Below are 23,799 nucleotides of genomic sequence, written 5' to 3'. Positions count from 1 at the left end.
AAGCTGGGGTGTGATTTTTATCCTGTGCTAGCCGGCCATGCTCTATTGCCTGCATTCACTCTGCTGACACGCATTAACTGTTTGTTAATTTGCTTTGATCCAGTCCTGTTTCAAAGAGAAACAGGGCAGATGCAAAGCACAACACTGCACATGAAATGCAATCTGTTAGGTCTCCACTTTCAATTCCTGCAGATCTGCAGACTGTAGTATGTGTGAAGTTCAAACTCTTATGTTGTACCCTGATAAGATTGTATGTCAGGAATTCGTCTCCATTATATAAACTTCAGTGTGTTTCCCTTTCACCCAGATGTATACAGCCAGAGGAGTGTATACGGGGCTTAATTTGGAATGAAAGAGGTGCTGGGATCAAGCAATTAGGTGCTGGGGCTCAAGCAATTTTTTTGCTTTCATAACTGACGCAGCAACCCAGAGGTGCCGGGCTATGAACTGCCAAGCCTAGAGGTGCGGGGGCTCAGTCCTGGCAAGCCCCAGCACAAATTAAGCACTGATTGTATGGCCTTTTGCCTGCAGTCATTTTAAGGCTCCTAATAATGGAATATTCTATCCACTTCTACATATCAGGCATCATTATGGTAGGAACAATTTTGGGTCTGTAGTGAATGCAATTAAACATTCTTATTAAAGCTATAGGGCTAGGTCCTCAGCTGGTGTAAACTGGTGTCGCTGTATTGAAGTCAATGGAACCATGCCAATTTCCTTCAGTTGAGAATCTGACCCTATTTTTTTAAAAAAGATATATTAAACACCAAATTAACTTTTGACTTCCTAGTCACTCTGTAATAAACATTACATTTTGCTTAGCTGTTGTAAAGCCAAAGTGATTTGTGTGAGTGTGTTGTATATTTTTATATACTGTTGCAGTGAGAGACAAGGTGTGTCTGAGTAACGAGAGAGGAGTACTTCGTCCTGGACAGACAATTATGGAACACACACCTGATGGCATTTGCCATACTTCTTATTGCACAAACATGATTGATCCCTCCACCAAATACTATCGGATAAATATCTCCTGGACAAACTGTGTCATCAAGTGTGAAACTGTAAGAAATTCCAAATTTTAAACATTCGTATTGTGTTTAGTAATCTTGATTAAACTATGACTTTCGCTGATTATATTCATAGGAACTGGGTGCTGAGATTAACCAACTATGAGCTACTTGCTTAATGATCTATTGTAGCTCTTCTGATTAAAATTGTGTACTGTTAATAATAATGTAAACTTAAGGTCAAACTCTGGCCCCCATTAATGCAGCCAACTTAGTGCTTCTGTATGCTGGCTGGCCTAGACCTATGCAGTGCTTTCCTGTGCAAATTATTATTGCAAAAGTAATCTGCATGAGTTGGGGGTATAGGAGGCTGTGGCAGGCTGGATCATAGAATATGCATGGTAAACTAAGCAGACTTAACTTTTGAACCCTAGACATCACCCCAGAATAACCCCTGTTCAGTTCTACTCCTGGAGGACATGTGGATCAGCCGCTCTATGAGTTGGGATTAGACTTTGCCACAAAATTCAGATCCACATTGGAGCTGAACTTACTCAGGGCTGCTTACATAGGGCTTTTACGTTGGCCCATTATAGAAGTATGACTTAGCTTGAAAGTCCGGATGATGATCTGAGTGTCCAGAGAATGCAAGGGGGCTCAGAACGGGGGCCCATCTCTGGTTTCAGAAGAGCCAGTAGTGGTGTGTAACACTAAGATATCATGATGAGAGGTATAAATTCCTAGAGAAGAAATACAACACTTCTACCCCACTTTCCCCTCTAGCCTCAGCTTCTTTGCTGCGCAAATACCAACTAGAAATTGGATCTAGCTAAATATTTGTAAAAATGAAGAAAAACTTTACTAGAAATCCTGTAAAAATGAACTATATAACCTCCCACCCCCATCCCCCACACAACCAAAGTGCCATCTTGTCTCTGTACAAAATACTGTCAATTAATCCACAGCAAAAGTCTTTTTCTCTGTCTTTAATGTATGAATTTTCCTGAATACCTATTGATTACAATGTGTAATACATCAGAATTCAAAAGCACATTGATTGTTGGCTAAGCAGTCACATGCATTATTTAAAAATTGCAAAGGGCTCTGTTCATCTCTCAAAGTCAGTCTCTTCGCATTGATGGCAGTGAAAGCTGGCTCAAGCTCAGTAACATCTTATAAAAAGTGAGTGTATAAGCGGTAGAGTGACATGTAAAATAGTAATTCTAAAAGCTTCACACCAGCCTGGAAAATCTAACCCGTGACACTAACATGGTATCAATATATTAAAAACAACTGTAATATCTATTCTCTGTCTTGTTATAGAGCAGGACTAACATGTTTGATTTTTGCAGAATCAAGTATATGAGCCTCCAAAAGATTTAACAACCTGCTGTGGTCACTGTAAGAATGTATCTTGTCTCCACACTTTCAGCAATGGGACAGTCTCCAATTTTAAGGTAAGTTTTTGTTTTAAAAAAAAAAAAAAAACCTTTGAAAATACTGAGAAGTGACCCAAAACTTAACTAGATGCTATATGCAAATTCTGACATCTGACTTGGGCATGGTTCCCCATTGCATGTGCATTGAAGGACATATTTAGCCTTATATTAGCAATGCATTTATGTTTCAACAATAATAATTGAACTGATGACTCTTTAAAAAAAAATGTAAAAACAAACAGAAAAATAGGCTCTCTTGCTATATCACTGAAATAGATTACATCTTGATTAAGCTTTTTAGTGATCCTCACTATAATTTTATGCTTAAAAAGTTCCATCTAGATTGTATTTTGCAGGAGGTATCTTTGTGTTAATTCAAATAGGACTGTGTGTAATTGCATTGTTTTCAGAAATAAAAATAACAACTTGTGACGTTTTGTTTCAAGTTCTGATGATGGTGATATTTTACAATGTTTAAACAGCCTGGTACTACTTGGATTTCAAACTGTGTGAAGTATGACTGCACAACTACAGCAGTAGGACCAGTTTTAATTACATCTTCCATCAGCTGCCCACCCTTTAATGAAACTGAATGTGTGAAGGTCAGTGTTTTTAGACAGTTTATTCCATTGTTATGGTTTATATTTGCATTTGACGTTTTATTTTTGACAGTTCTAAAGTCTTCCGATCATCTCAAGAAGGGGAAAAATTATAGTGTCTGCTTAGATCTTTAAAAGCAAAACGTTGACTGCTCTAAGTATTCTAACTATACAAAACTTTTGCCTACACATTCGCTGTGTCAGTAAGCTTCCTGGGCTACAAAACTGTAAAGGACACTCCATATTCTGAGAGGATACGTCCCCCTTTCAAGCAGGTTTGTAATGCCAAGCTTAGCCTGACACAGCTGTCCAAACCTGAAAGCACTTCTGGGTTTGATCATTGTCACAGCTGGGTCGTGAGTGACTAGACCTAGTAGTCAGAGCCACAGTCTATAGCAGGGGAGGGCAAACTTTTTGGCCTGAGGGCCACATCGGGGTTCTGAAATTGTATGGAGGGCCGGTTAGGGGAGGCTGTACCTCCCCAAACATCCAATTGTGGCCCAGCCCCGGCCCCATATCTGACCCCACCCCTGCTTCTCACCCCTTTATGCCCCCCCGGGACCCCTGCCCCATCCAACCCTCCCTGTCCCCTGACCGCACCCAGACCCCCTGCCCCTGACCTGCCCCCTGCCGCCCCATCCAACCCCTCCTCTCATTCCTGACTGCCCCCTGATCCCTGCCCCCATTCAACCCTCCTGTTCCCCACCCTCTGACCGCCCCACCCCCTATCCACACCCCCGCCTCCTGACCACCACCCCGAACTCCCCTGCCCCCTTACCGTGCTGCCTGGAGTGCTGGTGGCGCTACAGCTGCACCAGGACAGGCAGCCATGCTGCCCGGTAGCTCACAGCCCCGCCGCCCAGAGCATTGCGCTGGTGGCACAGTGAGCTGAGGCTGCAGGGGAGGGGGAACAGCGGGGGAGGGGCCGGGGGCTAGCCTCCCCAGCCAGGAGCTCAGGGGCCGGGCAGGAGGTTCCCGCGGGCCGTAGTTTGCCCACCTCTAGTCTATAGCCACAAGATAAGAGTCAAGAGTTGGCTTGGTCAGCATAGCAGGGGGTCAGAGGCAGGAGAAAAACTGGAGATCAGGAACCACAAATCATATGCCATTTGTCAAGCCAGTTCAAGATGCCAGGAAATCAAGACGGGGAGCAGGAAGCACACAGTGCACAGCAGGGTGGAACTTAGTTGTTCAGACAGCTTCCCGTTCCTGCTGTTGGCTTAAGCAAAACAACTTGGCCATTCAGCCACTCTGGGACTGTGCCAATCAGACCTCAGGGCTCGAGCCTCACACTGGAACTGGACTTTGTGGGTCCCAGGTAAGCTGTTGTTAGTAGGCTGCCAGATAGGGTTGCCAACTTTCTAATTGCACAAAACCGAACACACTTGCCCTGCCCTCTGCCCCCTCCCCTTCTCTGAGACCCCATCCCCACTTACTCCAGCCCCCCTCCCTCTGTTGCTCACTGTCCCCCACCCTCACTCACTTTCACTGGGCTTGGGCAAGAGGTTGGGGTGCAGGAAGGGATGAGGTCTCCAGCTGGGGGTGCGGGCTTGGGGGTGGGACCAGAAATGAGGGGTTCAGGGTACAGGAGGGGGCTCCAGGTTGGTGCAGGGGGTTGGGGTGGGGGAGGGCTCCGACTGGGAGTGTGCACTCTGGGGTGGGGCTGGGGATGAGGGGTTTGGTGTGCAGGAGGGGACTCCGGGATGGGGCCAAGGGAGTTGGAATGTGGGAGTGGGCTTAGGCAGCGGGTTGAGGTGTGGGAAGGAGTGCAAGCTTCGGCTGGGGGTGCAGACTCTGGGGTGGGGCTGGGGATGAAGGGTTTGGGGTTCAGGAGCGGGCTCAGGGCTGGGGCCGAGGGGTTTGGAGTGTGGGAGGAGGTGCGGGCTCTGGGAGTTTGGGTGCAGGAGGGGGTTCCAACCTGGGACAGGGGGTTGTGGTGAGGGTGGGCGTGCAGGGTCTGGGAGGGGGGTTGGGTGCAGGAGGGCATTCCAACTGAGGCAGGGGGTTGGGGTGCGAGCTCCGGCCAGGCAGCGCTTATCTCAGTCGGCTCCTGGTCGATGGTGCAGGGGAGCTAAGGCAGGCTCCCTGCCTGCCCTGGCTCCACGCTGCTCCCAGAAGCTATGTCCGGCCCGTAGGTGCATGGGAGGCTCTGTGCGCTGCCCTCATGCCCGCAGGTGCCATCCCCGCAACTCCCTTGGTTCCTGGCCAATGGGAGCTGCGGAGGCGGCGCTGGGGGTGGGGACAGTTTGCAGAGCTTCCCTTTATCACCCCTGCACCTAGGGGCCGAAAATGCCAGCTGCTTCCAGGGAGCTGCACGGATCCAGGGTAGGCAGGGATCCTGCCTTAGCCCTGCTGCACTGCTGACCGGACTTTTAATGACCCGGTCAGCAGTGCTGAGCAGAGCCGCCAGGGTCTCTTTTCGACCAGGCATTCTGGGAGAAAACTGGATGCCTGACAACCCTACTGCCAGATGGAGGGTTGGACTGTGGCTGTTGGGGGCACTGGGTCATGACAATCATAGACTTCTCTTTTCTAACTGACTTACTGTATAAGACAATTTAGCTCATAAAAATGATGGAAAATTTTAGCTGAATATCAGGAAAATCTTCCCAATAGTAAGATATATGAGACTGTGGTATATTCTTGCAGAGGAGGGGAGGTCATGAAACCTCCATTGGTCTGAATGCATAAAACTAAGCTGGACAAAGTAACCAGAAAATGTACTCGGTGGAACAATCTTATATAGTTCTCTCTTAATTCTGTGGTGGGGTGTGCATGTGAGGGTACTAAACCAGGGAACAGTCTTAAAGGAACTATGCATCTGTAATACCCCTTCCTAAATAACAGGTGTGGAGTGGTCCATCAGAAAAAAGAGGCCCAGTTAGGTAGAAGATATTTTCCATTCTAGCCGTTAAAATGGCAGATGTGGAAGAGCAAAGAGGGTTTAGCAAAAGTAAAGTTAGTAGAAAAGTCTCCTCCTTTCATCTTTTGGAGTTTTTGAGAAAGCAAGAAAGTTTCAGTATTTTTTTGGTGATCACCATGTGAGAGACCTGATGAAGAAACAAAGTTGAAGAGATCACTCTGGCTTATAGGAGTGAAATGGGACACTGTAACTGACCCAGTACCGCGGTGAAATTATTTGAGAATGCTTTGACATAGACTGTAATTATTCTGTCTACTTTACTCTAGTTGGTGCTCTATCTTATAATGTCAAAGACAGTGAGCCGTGGGTAGAATGTACATTTTGCTGAGCAGAGATTTCTTTTTTATGAGAATTAACTCAAGATCAGTTTTCTGTTACCATAACTGTGGTCTGCAAAGAATCAACATTTAATTTCAAGAATCACATGGTAGAATCTGAGATCCCACAGTTGTTTTCTGTTCTAAGTTCTGCTCAGGTACCACTGTGATAACTATTGGTGGATGATGATGATTAATGACAGCTACTGAATATTCACATGTGTTAATAGACTCAAGTTAGATCATTTAAGGCCAGTTTCTTCCCTGATCCAAACCCATTGAAGTTAATGAGGTTGCATGGAATTGTAGATCAGAATAGAATAAGGGAAGTCACCTCTAATAGCACTGGTATGGAGGTGCTACGATTAAGAAATTATTCTAATGTTTTTGTTTTTCTTTTTTGTTTAGATTGGAGGTTATGTTGTGCCCTTTCTAGAGGGATGCTGCAAAACATGTGAGTGACTAATGAGACTTCAGGAATCAGAAAAGTCCATTTAGTGTGTGATTATAATAGGAGCAAGACTGGCTTACTGTTGCATGAGGGCTTGATTCTGACCTCAATGACACTAGAAGAAGGATGGCCTTTACTAGTACTTTTCAGAAGTATATTGACTGGAGCTAATGGAGTTAGACTAGAGTAAAAGTGGTGTGAGATCAGACCCAGGGTCCTTTTTATGGTCTAATATGATACTTCCAAAATCCAATGAGACAAAGTCTACATTAAAGTTACAGAGTTTTTGCCATTGACTCTTATGAGGTCAGTATTTGGCCTGATGGCTTTGAAGTACACCTATCCTCTCCAAATTAACCTGCAAATGAGTGCTTAATTCTACTTTAATCTTTCAAGATCAGTGTTTTATCTGTTCAGGTATTCTTGTCGTAAGTCACAACAATTGAATAAAATTATTTGTATTTCCTTTAACATAAATTTTTAAATCCTATCTTCATACCAGTAAAGATGTAAATGAATATAAAATTTGAATATAATATGAATATAAATAAATAGATGTTTATGGCAAACATTATTTAAACTCATTTTACAACTCATATGCAATTGACTGAAGTAAAATGGAGTTTGAGGAGTCCAATGCTGTGCAGATTACCTTTAAGAGAGGCAACATGTTCTGGGAGACTGACCAACAGGTTAGGAGGTAGTAAGTCCTAAACTCTATCCCCAGGTCTCCTAGTGACATGCTGTGAGGAGTTGGCAAATCACTTTGGGTTAGGTTCTGTCACCTTACTGATGCTGTGCAGTGCTTTACTCATCTAGTAGCTCCACAGAAAGGAATGGAACTACTTGTGGAGTAAGGTATTGTACTACTCAATATGAGCCAGGTTGGCAGAATATGGCCATTGCCTTCTCTATCTCTGGTTTTTCATCTGTAAAATGGAGATGCTCTCCCTCACAGTTGTGTTGAGGCTCACAGGAGCAAGCAAACTTCCCAGAGGATTGAGAGGCTCAGTTAGCTAATATTTGTGCTGCACCTTGCACATGTAAAGTGCTGTAGAAGTGAAAGAGATGTTCCATATCTTAGAAGTCACTGCTACTAGTTTTAATGTTTATTCTGAAGAACCACATTTTTTCTTTCTGCTTCAGTAAAGTTCCCCAGTTGCCTGGGAGGTATAATAAAATCATGAAACGTATGGCAGTGACTTCTAAGATATAGCACATCTTTTTCACTTCTATAGTACTTTACATGAGCAAGGTGCTGCACAAACATTAGCTATCACACGTAATTGGTTTAAAGGGACATAAAATATTACAATAAGCAGTGATTTCCCCCTCAAAATATGGTGCTGATTTATATTATTTAGAGTTATTTTAGATTCTACTATATAAACATAAACATTTGGTCTCTTTTCCTCTATCCTTATTTTGCTTTTTTAATTTTAAACTAGAAACGAATGATCTTTTTTTTTTTTTCTGAGGAGAAAAATTGTTGATTAAAAGGAGGACGAGGGAAATCTGGTGGCTATTTATACTTTACAGGATATTGGTTAAATACAATTAATTCTAGCCCTGAGTTAAGGCAATAAAAAGAGGTTTTTCCATGATTCCATGTAACGACACTATAAGCTCATCTATGCTCACATGATCTCATAGATCAACATATTATCTGAGAGTCCTGAAGTCTTCTTTCTTAAATGCAGAATTGCACATTATAATATAGCAATACCACACATTTATTGTGAAGCATCTCATTCCATACCAGAATTTGTTGGGAAACATTTTAAAATGTAATGGAACTTGTAAATTCTCAAAATTTTGAAGTCGGCGGCTCTAACTCTTTTGCTGCCCCAGGCAAAAAAGAAGAGCGCCGCCCCGCCGTAACACCCACCCCCCTGAGCGCCGTGCCAGGCCGCTCAAACCCCCGCCCCGAGCGCTGTGCCGCGCCGCCCAAACCCCCGCCCCCCTGAGCACCAGGCCGGGCCGCCCAACCCCCCACCCCCCAGAGCGCCGCGCCGGGCCAGCCGAACTCCCCCCCCCCCACCCACAGCGCCATGCCGGGCTGCCCAAACCCCTGCCCCCCATGGAGTGCCACGCTGGGCCGCCCAAAACCCTGGAGCGCCGTGCCGTGCCACCCAAACCCCCGAGCGCCGCGCCACCCAGCTCCCCCCCCCCAGCGCCGCGCCGCCAAAGCCCGCGCCGCCCCGCCCTGCCGAAACACCCCAGCACTGACCGGCCAAAACAAACAAAAACAACCCACCACGAGCGCCCCCCGCCACCCCAACATTGGCCGCCCCTTCTAAGGTGCTGCCCCAAGCACGTGCGTGGTTGCTTGGTGCCTGGAGCCAGCCCTGATTGGAGGTGTGCTCTAGTGGTCACAGACTCTTCTGACCATTCCCCCAAGCTTGTTCTCTTCTACCCCATCCCATCCAACCTGTCACAGTCTTGTCTTTTTCCCCACACTAGGCTGCCCCTCCCAGTCCCATTCTCCTTACCTTGGCAGTCCCTATCTCCACTTCTCAAGATTGTCATTCCAGTCTCAGTCTCCTTGCCCAGCAAGTCCTAGTCTCATCCATCTGGACTCCCCATTCATTCTCTGACCCTCAGTCCCAGTCTCCTTGCCCAGCCATTTCTAATTTCCAGCTCCTAGTCCCCAGTATCTTTGCCTAGCCAGTCCTAGTCTCCACTCTAGCCCTTTCCTGACTCCTCATCTGATCTGTCTCTCTCTCTCCCATCCTGACCTCTAGCAGATGTTGCCCATATTTTCCATCACCACTGACTGTCAGTTAGGGTGACCAGATGTCCCGATTTTATAGGGACAGTCCCGATATTTGAGGGTTTTTTTTATATGGGCTCCTACTATCCCCCACCCGTTGTCCTGATTTTTCACACTTGCTATCTGGTCACCCTTCTCTCAGTCCTAGTGTCCATCCCTGGCTCCTCATTCAATCTCAGTGTCCGTTCCCCCAGCTCCTTGTCCTAGTCTCTTTGCCCAGGCAGATCCAGTTCTCCCCCCACACCTTGTCTCCTTATCAGATCTATCTCCACTCCCCTCCCCCCCCAGCTCCTTCCTCACACTCCACTAGTTCTCAATTCCAGTCATCCTCCCTGGCTACTCATCTGATCTCATTCCCCGCCCCCCCACTGGTTCCCAGTTTCCCTGCTCCTAGTCCCTCCCCAACTCCTTGTCCCAGTTTCCTGGCCCAGACAGATCCAGTCTCTCCACCCTGGATCTCAGGTCCATTCTACGGTCCTAAGCCCAGTCTTCACTGCAGGCTCCAAATGCCAGTCATGGTCTCCCTCACTATTCCAATTCTCAGTCCCAGTTTCCTTCTCTCCATCCCTGCTATCCTCCAGTCCCAGTTTCCACCCCCATCCCTGAAAGGATCCTTGTCCCAATCCACTTTCCCTGCCTCCTCCCACGGGTTTGGTTCTTGTCCCTGCTGCATTAAAATCAGGCAGCTTCTTCCTCTACACTGCCTGGGCCCAGCAGGGAGGTCATTGAGAGCACAGGAGAGACAATCTCCCTCCCTCAGATTTGGTGGCTGGACCCAGATCCAGCATGGCCTGTAGCAGCCCAGAGCTGCAATTGCAGGGAAAGTCCTGCACAGCCCCAAGCTGCAGCATGCTTAATGTGGATGGAATCCTCAGGGAATTTAGGTACAAAAACCTAAGAAAGCTGTGTTAACGATGTGAGAAATCACGTTTTTCAAAGGCTTATCATTTAGCCAAATGTGGGTGGATTTTCATGGGGACAGCAAAAAGGCCACTGCCCTGCCAAATTTTGAGCCTCTCATCTAAATCCTGGGGGCTCCAGAGCTTTTAAACGAAAAGGTCACCAGAACTTTGTAACATGGGCAAAACAATGTATTTTTCCTTAGCCCCATTCTCAGAAATCACTGAATGTTTTGTCTGAAAATTTCCAAAAAACTTTACTCTGAGGCAGACACCTGGCATGGCAAAATTCAGCACAAATGATTAACTTTTGGCAAAGTTATAGGCAACTGAAAATAGGGTATTTTAATGTGCTGTGTCAGCCAACCACAATGGTTGATGGTACTACCAGACCCACATATAAGAAGACAGATGAAAGTCCCACACATCAGCATAAGCAGGTGGAATAATAGCCTAATGAGTTCTGAGGATAGTAGGGATTCAGTGTGGGGGCGGTGGTGGGGGAAATGAAGATGCTACACGCCTGCTCCATGGAAGAGAAACACAGCAATCTTTGGTAGTGGTGGGAGGGGACTTCATTACCTCCCTGGGCAGCCTCCTTGGATTCCAGTCCTCCTGTCTTCCTGCACTGGGGTTACCAGCTGAAGAGCTGCTACAATGGGAGATGGGTAGCCAGGATAAGGGTTCCTCATGTTTTTATTTAAGAATTACATTTTTGGGGTAGTAGTGGCTGGAAATCACACTAGGGAAGATCAATTTCCTCTGCCAACACTCTTGTTAACTAGAGAAAGAGGAGAAAGGATTTTGGGGTCCTTTGTCCTGGTGGGCTCTGTCCTTTGCATGCCAGAAATCTGGTTCAGACACTTGTCCCTGGTTCTGAAATACATTTTCCCCATAACTGTGCATCCATTCAATAGTCCCAGTTGCCATTGCCTCCCCTGACATTAGCCCTCAGGGCACTGACTGCCATTTAAATCAGCTAATCTCTCCAAGAGCCTTAAAAAAAGCCATGTACTTTCTTGTCAGCTGGTAAAATAATTTGATATTATACTTCCAGAAGGGCCAAAATTAGAACCTTTTTGTGGATTTAGACAAAACAGGGCCATTTCTTTTGGGCGTCATTTTCCAAAACAAAATCCAACCAGCAAATTAGAGCCACAACTTTTGAAATTTGCATTTGCAATGTGTAATACCTATTCATATTTTTCAATGGATAAAAATAAATTCAGAATTTATATTCCTAATACAACTGATTGTATATCTGTATAACTTTGTAGATCCAACATTTATTGTATGAATCATATGGCCCAGACTAAATATAAAAAAACCTGTGGCAATAAGAATTTCATGATCAATAGTAACTGCATAAGACATTTTATGAATAGGATCACTAGCATCTTGTCTTCATTTGAAATACCTTATCCTCATGAATCACTATGATTTTTCTCTCTAATTTTTGCAGTAAAACTGCAGTTTAAAACATTCCCCTGTAATGAAATCTACAGGAATTTCACAAAAACATTGAGAACTTTCAAAAATAACTCTTGTGGGAAATTATTCCTTCCATCTCTTGGCCCTAAGTCTAACAGTAACTTCGAGGGCCAGATTCACCAGTGTAAATCAGGAGTAACTTCATTGAAGTCATCAGAGTTAAAATTAAGGTAAAACTGGTGTAAGTGAGGGGAGAATAGGCTCAAAATACATCACAAGTATCTAAACAATATTGTTTGAGTTCCTCCTATTCTTGCTATTGTTTTCTAGATATTTTATATTTAATAACTTACTGCATCATAACACAATGAAATTTTAAGTCGATTTCCTTTTTTTAAGTTCCCTTTTCAAACATGGGTGAGTCTGACCATAAAATGTTGACTAGTGATAGAGGGAGCCTTTTGTTTTATGTGTAACATGTTCAAAATGTAATATTCTTACCAGGTTCCGGAATGTCATTGTTGTTCCCATTTCCCGTTAGCCCAGTCACACCTACAGCTAGCGCTAACTGTAACTCAGGTACATTTTCTTGGAAATCAGTAGGAACAAATCAACCAGCACCATTGTTGATTTCCAACAATGTACTCCCAATAGGAGCATCAGGCCTCATGTCATCAAATCATGTTTGAAAGCTGCATTGTAGTATTAACTTCTCATTGTTCAGAACAGCTCAGATATGTTTGTTTGTTTTTTTCTTTTCATTTTGCACTGTATGGGCAGTGCATTGTTGTTAGCCAACAATGTACTGTTGGTAGTAAGCATTTGCATAGTATTTAGTTTGCTGCATGTGTATTTGCTATGTTTAGAAAGTTGGCTAATCGCTTTATGTTTATAGTGCTGTAGAACGTAGAGACTAATTGCTTTGCTCAGTAAAGCTTACTGTTCAAATAACTCTTTAGAATATTATGAGGCATTCAGCGGCATATGTACAAAAAGCAGTTCATATTTTCTAATCTATTGAAATCAGGACAGTATACTGGAAATATATACCAAAATAATTGGAGACAGACAATAACAATGATAAGTATCTGCCTTACAACACATGGTATGAATGTTAACCTTCACTACATTAATCTTGTGAAAACACAAGTACACTTTGCTACATAGCAAGTTATATTGACGGTAACTATATAAACGATAATATATGCTGCAACATCACTGAAGGCCAGATTCTGCATTCATTTGCACTAATGTCAGTCTGGAAGAACTCCATTGATTTCTGTGTCATTCATCCTTATTGACACCCAGGTAAATGAGAACAGAATTTGCCCATCAGTAATGTTACAGCACATATTATTGTGTATATAGTTACACGGTGCCCATGTCTCTATTGGAGGCCTTCATATAACGTGTTTGAACCAAACAGAATGTACAGAACAATCTCATTACAGTACATAGTTACCTACAATGTCATATGCTATCTATATGAAAGTTGTTCAAACTATGCATGTCTGTCAGTAAGTGTTACTAAGAATCGTCAACACACACATGAAAATACTCTGCATTCTGCACTTGTTTCTGAGAAGTGACACACTTGCAGTGCAGCCAAGATTAACTCAAAGCCATAATTGTACCTGAAGAATTCCCTACCCCAGGCATCATCTACAGTGTGGTAAGAGAAGGAAAGAGCAGGAATACAACTGACCATTTTCGGATATGATTCAGTTGGCCACGGGCCATTTCCTCGGAGACAAAAGGAACAATGGTGAGTTGTTTCTTTTAAAAAATGTTATTTTATCTTTTCTCTGTTTGACACGCCTAGTGGGCTTATTGCTTGCTTATTCAATGTGCTTTTATCCTATTCGAGATATAATTCATTGATACTTTTGCCATAGTCAGTAGCTAACTATTTTTTATTGGAAAAGTAAAGGGAGGAAATAATCCTCTTAGAAAAAAATACACATTCTAAAAATCTCTACTGTACTTGGAGTCAGTTATTTGTCAAAACTTACATTTGGTTTTCTTAGAGAAGCAGCATTTCCTAGTGGTTAGAGCAGGGAACTGAGCATTGGGGCTCATGTGCTAATCCAGTCTTTGCCATGATTTAATGTGTGACTTTGGGCAACCAATTTGTCTTTGTTTCCCTGGGGATATTAATATCCACCTTTTGTATCGAGTTTTGAGTTTCTTGGATGAAAGGCACTACCAATGTATAGGTGAAAAGTATTATGAAGCCCGAAGGGCTAGATCCACAAAGACAACTTAGGCTCAGAGTTGCAACACCTAACTTTAAGTGTTGTGATACCTATTGGAATCTAGAGGCCTGAGTTAGCCACCCAGGCTCCCTATATAATACATGGGGAGAGATCAGTGCCTAAGAATGCAATCCACAAAAAACAACACTCCAAGTGGAGAGCTGCCTAAGCTAGTTCACAGGAAATGCCAAGGAGTGGGGCAGGGCCAAAGCCCTGCCTCTCAAATGGAGTTATGAACCTAATTGGGGACTGGAGGGAGGCAACTATTTCTGCTCAAGATTCTCAGCCATGAACCCTCTCCTGGAATTAAGTGGTTAAGCATCTTCTCCCCGCACCTCCCACCCCAAAAAAGAGCTATTCCTCCCCCTTCATTTGAACCTTTAGTCAGAGCTAGAGCACTCAGCCAGGATGTGGAACACTGGGGTTCATATCCCCCCTCTCCCTGATGTGGAGTAGGGATTTGAATCCATGTCTCCTACTTCTCCAGCAAATGCCTTAACTACTGGGTTTTTGGATATTCTGAGGTGGCGCTGTCTCAGTCTCTCTTGTTGAAGCTATTCAGTTTTCTATAAATAACAAAATAGTCAGTTTAACAGGGAATTGAGCTTGGGTCTCCTGCATTCAAGGTGAGTGCCCTCATCACTGGGCTAATGGTTATAAGGGGTGCACCAACCACCTCCTCCTCCATCTGTTGTGTTTTGTGTAGGGCCTGATCCCTGAGAATGTCCCCTGGATTAGGCCTGGGGAACGCCTAATTTGAGAATCTCTCCAGGGTTTAGGAATGAGATAGGTGCCAAGTGTCAGGATTTAGGTGGCTGAGCATATGTTCATTGGCAGATTTTTAGGTGCCTAGGGGACTTTTCAATGGAAACTTAAATACAATGGGAATTTAGGTGTCTACAGAATTATGTGACTGCTGGGCTGGGGTTCTGAGGATCTAAATTTTGGACTTAGGCACCTAAAGTGGCAGTTAGGTGCCAAAATCCGTTTGTGGATCTAGACCTACGTTCTACAGTATGATGCAATATGGGATCTGCAGAAGAACTGCAGTAATTCAACTAATAGAATGGACTTTTGATTTCTCTTTTAGATTTCCTCTGTGATGTGGGTTGTCCAGCAGGAAGAAGATCATTTCCTTTGCAATCAGACACAATTCTTTCACTCCTGCAACCACTGAACTTTCTGCATGATCTCTCTTCTTCAAATATTCAATATTTCCCCCTTTAATTATGTTTAACCCTTTGTTCATTTTATATATAAACAGATATTTTAGAATGTGTTTTATCTATACATTTTGTATCCTTTTTCTTGTAAAAATAAAAAAAATACAGATAGTACAAATAAAAATTGGAATTAAGTATTTTCTCTTTTTACACAGAAAGTATGAAAACACAAACCTTCTCTCAAACCTGCTTTACATATTTGGCAAATCCGTGTGTTGTAAGGTGTTTATTACCAAAAATTGCAACTTTGATTAAATACAATAGTTTGATAGTGTTATGGCAGGAAATGTATTTAAATGTACTATCAATAGTCTTCTCCCAGGAATGGTTACTGCATTTTACCTTCAGAAAGCATTGTATTATAGGTAACGCATTTTCAGAATGACAGAGGCTACAATACTGCTTAAGTGGCTTATAGATTTTGTCCTTAAAAATTATATATCTGGAATAAATACATTAGAAATATAATTGAATATATAAGAGACAGTGGACACTGTCATTGATACGTGGAATAATTACACATTTTAAAAGCCAGGATTTAAATACAAATTGCCTCTTTGTCAAAGAGGTTTTGGTATATGCTGTGTTGTATTATTTATTATCTTCTTTTGTATCCCTTTAGCCCATAACACATATAGGAACATTGCTATTTCTGAAATGTTCAGAATTGTGAGCTGATGTTTTTCAATCAATGCATACTTTGCAGGTAAGGAAGATGGGAAATTTTGTAAAAAGGTGACTGTTAGGATGACTATCCGCAAGAATGATTGCAGAAGTAACACACCGGTAAGTAACTATCATCATTTGTTTCAGGGGAAGGTCGGGGGGGGGGGGGGGGGAAATAAGGAAAGGTAGGCATGAGAAAAGGTGTGGTGGGAGTTTAACTCTGCTATTGTATGCATTCTATGTCTGACTCGGCCTCAGGGCAGAAATTGGCATGTACCACAGATCGATCTGTAGTGGCTCACATGCAGTGGTCATCATTTTAAAAAGTCAACATTTACTAATAGCTACAATGCAGTAGTATCTCAAATACCAGTTATACCGTACATTTATAATAGGAAATACAGATCCAGACCTTCAAAGCAATGAGCACTTGTCTACCACTGAAATCAATGGGAATTGAGGGTGTTTAGCACTTTATAGGTGATACCCGGTGCCTTACAGTATTTGTCCCTGGAAAGAGATGTCTTTTTAATAGTGATGACAGTAAACAGTGTATTTAGCCTGTAAATACCACAGGATAGGGATCATGTGTCCTTAAATTCTTCAAAAGCATCATGCTCACCCGTGGCACTATCTGTAGGAAGAATGAGGCCATAATCTCGGTGCTGGTGATTCACTACGTAGACTAATGACACTTACTAAGACAATGTTAAACCGAATGTTTTGTTCCAAGAGTAAATGAACATGGGAAGTTTAGTTCCAAATTGGCCCTTGGGGTGGAACTGTTCATTGCTGCTCCTCTGAGAGACCAGCCTTACTGAGCAGCATGGCAGTGAGGTGTGTGTCAGGGAGGGGGAGTGGGCAGGAAAGCAGACCCAGAAAGGCAGGGTATGTGGGAAGCAAGCACTAGTCTGAGGGTCTGGAGAGACATTCCAACATGGCCATAGGACTTTCCTCCTCCTGAGTTAATGGTTGAGCAGTTGGAGGAACCCATCTGTAAGGTTAAGAAGTGTTCTGAATGGAAGAGATAGCCCATGGACATAAAGGAGCTACCAGGTGAAATTACTGTAAGCAACTGTTACCATGTTATTGGAGTAAAGTTCTTCAGTTTTCCTAGGGAGTGTTTCTGTACCCGAACATTCCTCCCTGATGTAGCAAAGAAACTCCAAAGGCCTCATCATGTACTACAGCCAGCCAGTGACACTGAGTATTGTGTATTAGCCAAAGTAACATTATGAATTCTTTACAATTAAATCTCAGAAAACCTTTTGTTAGAGCTGAGTATGTTGCATAGTGGCCAAATCTTAGTCTCATTGAAATCAATGGAAAAATTCCATTTAACAGGTCCTCAAAATGTGGGCCTAGCTGAGTCATTTTATTATTCACATAGGCTGAGATTTTGAAAGAGGCGTAAGGTAGTTTGCTGCCCAGATTCCATTGAATTTCAGTGAGATTTGGGTGTCTAACTCCTTTAAGACCTCTTTGAAAAATCTCAAACTCAGGTTTTTTAATCATTTAAATGCAATGATAATTTAAAATGTTCATTAACAGGTAAACATTGTTTCATGTGATGGAAAATGCCCTTCTGCTAGCATTTATAACTACAACATCAACTCATATGCAAGATTCTGCAAATGCTGCAGGGAACTTGGGTTACAAAGACGAACTGTGCAATTGTACTGCAGTGGCAACTCAACATGGGTCAACTATTCAATCCAAGAACCTACAGACTGTTCTTGCCAATGGTCTTGAAACAATATTTCATAAAAAAGCAGCCAGTGAGTCCGACTATGGAAGATATACAATTATTCTCAGTATGATAAAGATATTTTTTATATCTTGTTCTTAGAAAATACAGTTATCCATCCACTGAATAGTATCATTGTTCAATATTAAAAATACACAGCTATTTTGGACTCTTCTAAATTTTGAAAGAAAGGATTTGAATCACCCATTTAAAATTATCTTAATGTTCCCTTCCTAGGAATCATCTCAAGAGTTCTTGTGATATGTGCCAACATAAAAAGGAAAGGGATTTCCTTTGAAAGAGACAATCAGAGGAATAATGCTTTATATATTATTTCTAGAGGTTCGATCCATTCTTTGAAAGCCACCCAATGGTGTTTTAAATACCTGATACATAAAATGATCTGGCAGTGGTCCAAGATCTTGAATGTGTTACAATAGTGAAAACACACTTGATGCGTATGAAAGAAAATTATATGGAAAATATTAGAAGAATATCCAGTTAAAATCAAATTGATATTGCAAAATAAGGGACTCATGAGGAATTAAATTATAGACATATTTTTACCAGAGAAACATTTTCAATACTGATAATTGTATATAATATTCCCTGGTAACAAGTTTGATTTTTCTAATGTATTTTACATTGTAGTGTAAAACCATTATGTCAAATGTGTAATGTATAGGAAATATAGATTTTTTGTTTGTTTTAGGTTATCCAGATTAGATATTGGTAATAGATTTATCCAACATATAAACTGTATGATGTAAACTGAAAACATACAAGTTTATCAAATGAAAAACACATTTCTCATTACAATTATATAGATGCACTTTATCTAAACAAACCCTTGCCTTCTAAAGTGCACCACATGTTAAATGTGACTTGTACTGTTTGTTTAGGAGAATGAACTTTATATCGAACCTTAACTTTTTAAAGAACATATTAAATTATTTTCATAAAGACAAAAGAAAATCAAAATTCTATTTGGTCTCATGTATATTTTAATAAAGAGAAATAGTTAAATCAATAAAAATTGTAACCTCCTATGTCCAATGAATTTTCTATGTTGCAAAATGTTCAAATTGTAAAGTACAGTGTTCACAAACAAAATTACTTTTTAAACTTGCAACAACTGACCTTATAATGAAACCAATATTTTGTTAACTAACCCTCATCACAACCAAGCCATCTGAATGCAGCAAAATTCCAATTGCTTTAATTTTAAGAAGTAGAGTTACACGAGCATCTTAGATTTTAAACTTTAGGAACCTAAAAAATAGATGTGTATTGTTGCATAATAAATTGTAAAAAGCTGGGGGGCGGGGAGGGTTCAGTTAATCCAAAGAAGAATGTTTTGTTAAAATCAGTCATATGAACATTTTTGCTATTAACATTTTTTATATACTGTACATGTAATTCCTATAACATCTAATAAACAACAGGAAGGCTTATTTTGTTAGAACTTGTTTCCTTATTAATATTAACAACTGCTTACCTTTATGTCATATTTACTAACATGTTGTTTCAGAAGTATTCACTGTTTATTCATTTGTTTTTTACTGTAGTTACTATTAATAGTCCAAGCGTCTGATGTTCTGATACTAAGCTGTAGAAGAAAAGAGTTTAAGCACTAAGGTTTAAAAACACTCCCATGTAAATGTTTTCATTTTGTTCTGAATCATTCAAACATATTTTCATCCCCAAAAATTCAAATTTCAAAAATTTCACATTTTATTCAAAATAAAATAAAAATAAATCCCTGCTTCTCACTGATATCACAAGATGACTTGTCTCCTGATCCTCACCAACAGACAATCCCGTATTCTGGAGAGAAAAAGCTATCAGTTATGGATCCAGCTCTGAATCTTTCCTTCAGAAACAATTTATTCCCAAACTGTGAAACAGCATTTATTCATTACATTAATTCTATACTATCCTAAACAAACAGAGCAACTTTCTTACAGTACAACAGTTGTACAGTCAATTCCTGTAACACTTCACTTATTAGGGATGGAGAAATTATTTTTAGTCTGCATTGTGGTAGGAACCAGACAAACACATAAAGGGACATTTCCTATCCTAAAGAGCTACTTTCTAAATAGAGGAGACAGACGTAGGTTGTGAATACAACAGACAAGCAGAAAACTGGGAATTCAGACACAGGTAAGCTAAGTGACTTTTCAAGAAAAGCCTTTGCACAGCTAAGCTCTCTCAAGTTCCAGTCCAGTGCCTCCACCACAAGATCATACATCCTAATTGACATCTAGTGACAAAGAAGAGACATTGACAGGTAAAGGAAATTTTCCTTTCTCCATTAAGGGACACATCCACCAGATATGAAATGGTGATCACTAAGCCTAAAGTGTTAAAAAAGTGGGGTGACTGAGGGCCCAATTCTGTTCCCATTGAATTCAATGCCAAAACGCCCATTGCCTTCAATAGTGCAGGATGAAGCCATAAAAGACTTTGAAAACATTACATGAACTGGAGCAGCACTGAGCTGTCTAAAGGTCTGCAGTTAAAGATATTGGGAAAGGGAGTTAAAATCTGAGATATGCTACAGTGCAGTAAAAGCTAGAAATCTGAGCACATCTGTAAACAGGAATCGAACTTTCTGCCATCTCTTCCACTTATTTAGACAAAGCTAAGTAATAAATGTGTTCAGTTCCTACTTCTGATTTTGTAAACATGGGGCTTACGCTGAGAAAAGCAAAAGGAAAGATCCATGGTAGCAGTGGCTTGACACCGGAAGCCACCTTTATCCTATTGTCAACACTAAATCCCTCCACAGATGCTTCTCTCTTCTCTTTTCTGGTTAGTTCAAAGCAATCCAGGCCCCTACACTGCATTTACCATGCCCTACATTTGTACAAAATAACAGAAGAAGAAATGGTCAATTTTGCAAAAAAGTCTGGTGCCAGCCTGACACATTAACATCACTAGGAAAGGCGGGTTGTGCCTGGAGAACTGATAGACTTTTCCCCTTACAGTAAAATATAAACTATAGTGACTATTATTTAAAAGGTTTCAGAGTAGCAGCCGTGTTAGCTTGTATCCGCAAAAAGAACAGGAGTACTTGTGGCATCTTAGAGACTAACAAATTTATTAGAGCATAAGCTTTTGTGGACTACAGCCCACTTCTCTTGGAAGACAGACCTGTCCTCGCTTACAGACAACCCCCCAACCTAAAGCAAATACTCACCAGCAACCACACATCACTGAACAAAACCACTGACCCAGGAACCTATCCTTGTAACAAACCCCGATGCCAACTCTGTCCACATATCTATTCAAGTGACATCATCATAGGACCTAATCACATCAGCCATACCATCAGGGGCTCGTTCACCTGCACATCTACCAATGTGATATATGCCATCATGTGCCAGCAATGCCACTCTGCCATGTACATTGGCCAAACCGGACAGTCTCCACGCAAAAGAATTAATGGACACAAATCTGACATCAGGAATCATAATACTCAAAAACCAGTGGGAGAACACTTTAACCTGTCTGGCCATTCAATGTCAGACCTGCGGATGGCTATCTTACAACAGAAAAACTTCAAAAACAGACTCCAACGAGAGACTGCTGAGCTGGAATTGATATGCAAACTAGACACAATCAACTCAGGATTGAATAAGGACTGGGAATGGCTGAGCCATTACAAACATTGAATCTATCTCCCCTTGTAATATTCTCACACTTCTTATCAAACTGTCTGTACTGGGCTATCTTAATTATCACTTCAAAAGTTTTTTTTCTCTTACTTAATTGGCCTCTCAGAGTTGGTAAGACAACTCCCACCTGTTCATGCTCTCTGTATGTGTGTATATATATCTCCTCAATATTTATTCCACTCTATATGCATCCGAAGAAGTGGGCTGTGGTCCACGAAAGCTTATGCTCTAATAAATTTGTTAGTCTCTAAGGTGCCACAAGTACTCCTATTATTTAAAAGTCAGTTATAGCCAAATATTGATTACACTCTGATATCTGATATCGTCTTCCTTTAAATTTAGGAGATATCTGTGATAATGGTGGGGCAATATTGACTTCAGTTGTGACCACTGTACATTTAGATTCTAGGGTGGTGGTTGTTGTTGTTTTAATGAGTAACTTATATGTTGACACACACATGTTTCTTCCAAGGACAGACAACATTGTCTCACTTACTTTTCTTCCTATTTGTTTTTCAAGTAGATATGTCAATGCTGCATTTATGCAGTGCTACCACACATAGTAAATGTAGTGAAACTCTTTAAACTGATCAAACAAAACCAATATCTAGATCAATGGTTCTCAAACTGTGGGTCAGGACCCCAATGTGGGTCGTGACCCCATTTTAATGGGGTAGTCAGGGCTGGCTTAGACTTGCTGGGTGGCAGAGCTCAGGTTACAGAGTCGCTGCCTGGGGCTGAAGCCCTTGAGTTTCAGCTTTGGCCCCCCCTCTCAGAGTGGTGAGGCTTGGGCTTTGCCCCCACCCCCCAGGGCAGTGGGGCTCAGGTGGGCTCAGGCTTCGGTCCCCCCCTCCTGGGGTTGTGTAGTAATTTTTGTTGTCAGAAGGGGGTTGCAGTGCAATGAAGTTTGAGAACCCCTGATCTAGATCTTTTGAGTTTTCTTGGGAACAATGAGATAAGAGTAGGTAATTCTCATGATAACCTTCAAGGATTATGTGCACATCATAAAATAGGTTAAGAGATTTCCCCATCCTTCTCATTGATCTCTTAAGCCCAATCAAATAACTCCCTTTTAATATGGAAAATATTCTTTGAGAGTGAAATCATGACCCTATGGAAGTCAATGGGAGTTTTGTTTTTGACTTAAACAGAGCCAGGATTTCATCCCTGTTTTGCAGACGGTGGGTCCAATTCTGGTCACAGCTATATCTATTCCTATTAAAGGAGTTACATTTCCATAAAACCAGAGTAACTGAGAACAGAATTTGGTCCTTTTATCTTATTTAGAATTAAGAGGTACAGTGAATAGCTCTCTCATTGCTGAATTGTCTTCCAGTTTTCTAGGTAGGAGTGAAACATTTAATGAATTATTTGAATACAGAATTGTTGATTCTTCAATTAGTTATTGATTACTTCATCATTCATTATATTTCTTTTCTTATTTGAATTATTTCAGTGAATCATAGATGCTTAGAAGACAGTGATTCCCAGGAATTATATGTGTGATCTTTCAGCTGGAACCTAGTTTCAGAGTAGCAGCCGTGTTAGTTTGTATCCGCAAAAAGAACAGGAGTACTTGTGGCACCTTAGAGACTAACAAATTTATTAGAGCATAAGCTTTCGTGGACCACAGCCCACTTCTTCGGATGCATGTAAGTGGGCTGTAGTCCACGAAAGCTTATGCTCTAATAAATTTGTTAGTCTCTAAGGTGCCACAAGTACTCCTGTTCTTTCATCTGAAACCTAGAACATGATGAATTTTGGAAATTCAAAGTGGTCTATTAAAAACAAATATATCATCTCATATCTGATGAATTGTGCCATCTAGCTTCTCATCCTCTTTCCTGATCAGCATTTTTGCAATCTGCTGAGTTAACATGTTGACTAATCTAAAAACTATGGTACTGGTGAGTCCACAGGCTAACATGAATTACCAGTCAAAGGTGCCACAGGACTCTGTTTTTCATTGTTAAACATCCTGTATCTCCCTGACACCCTCTGTGGCATGCATCCTATGCAGTCATACAAATAACATTCACTCTTTCTCCACCCTCACCTCAACCCCCCAGCAGCATCCCTCCCCCTTGTTCAAGTGGCTAACCATGAGTAATTTCAAAAAGATGGCAGCTGTTACTCAGATGGTGATAGCTAAAAATAACCCCAGTCCTGGTCTCTCAAATGGCCCAGTACCTAACAGACTGTCAATCTTTATGTAGCATTTTATGTAGATTTTGAGCCCGAGACTAACAAAGTCATGGAGTTAGCACATGTAGAGAGTGGAGATTTGAATAACTACCATTCATGAACTATACTGTAGAGATTTTGTTTCTTTTGCATGTTATTTAGCCTCTCCTGTATGCTGATTCACCCAGGGCAGTTCTTGAATCTC

The 23,799-nt window shown here is 41.7% G+C and overlaps 1 protein-coding gene across 1 annotated transcript in view; it reads left to right on the top strand.

Moving 5' to 3' along the window:
- The window catches only part of OTOG (otogelin), a 147,001-nt gene extending 127,961 nt beyond the window's left edge, over positions 1–19,040 (top strand). The window contains exons 49-54 of the mRNA XM_054027475.1: positions 883–1,061; positions 2,360–2,464; positions 2,929–3,048; positions 6,691–6,736; positions 16,021–16,100; positions 17,532–19,040. Of these exons, the coding sequence (XP_053883450.1) occupies positions 883–1,061; positions 2,360–2,464; positions 2,929–3,048; positions 6,691–6,736; positions 16,021–16,100; positions 17,532–17,732 (731 nt within the window). The 3' untranslated portion in view covers positions 17,733–19,040. The remainder of the gene's footprint in view (positions 1–882; positions 1,062–2,359; positions 2,465–2,928; positions 3,049–6,690; positions 6,737–16,020; positions 16,101–17,531) is intronic.
- Positions 19,041–23,799: the final 4,759 nt, after the last annotated feature.

The sequence above is a fragment of the Malaclemys terrapin genome, chromosome 4 (assembly GCF_027887155.1).
Source record: "Malaclemys terrapin pileata isolate rMalTer1 chromosome 4, rMalTer1.hap1, whole genome shotgun sequence".
Lineage (NCBI taxonomy): Eukaryota > Metazoa > Chordata > Testudines > Emydidae > Malaclemys > Malaclemys terrapin.
This window is presented reverse-complemented; position numbering and strand designations above follow the sequence as displayed.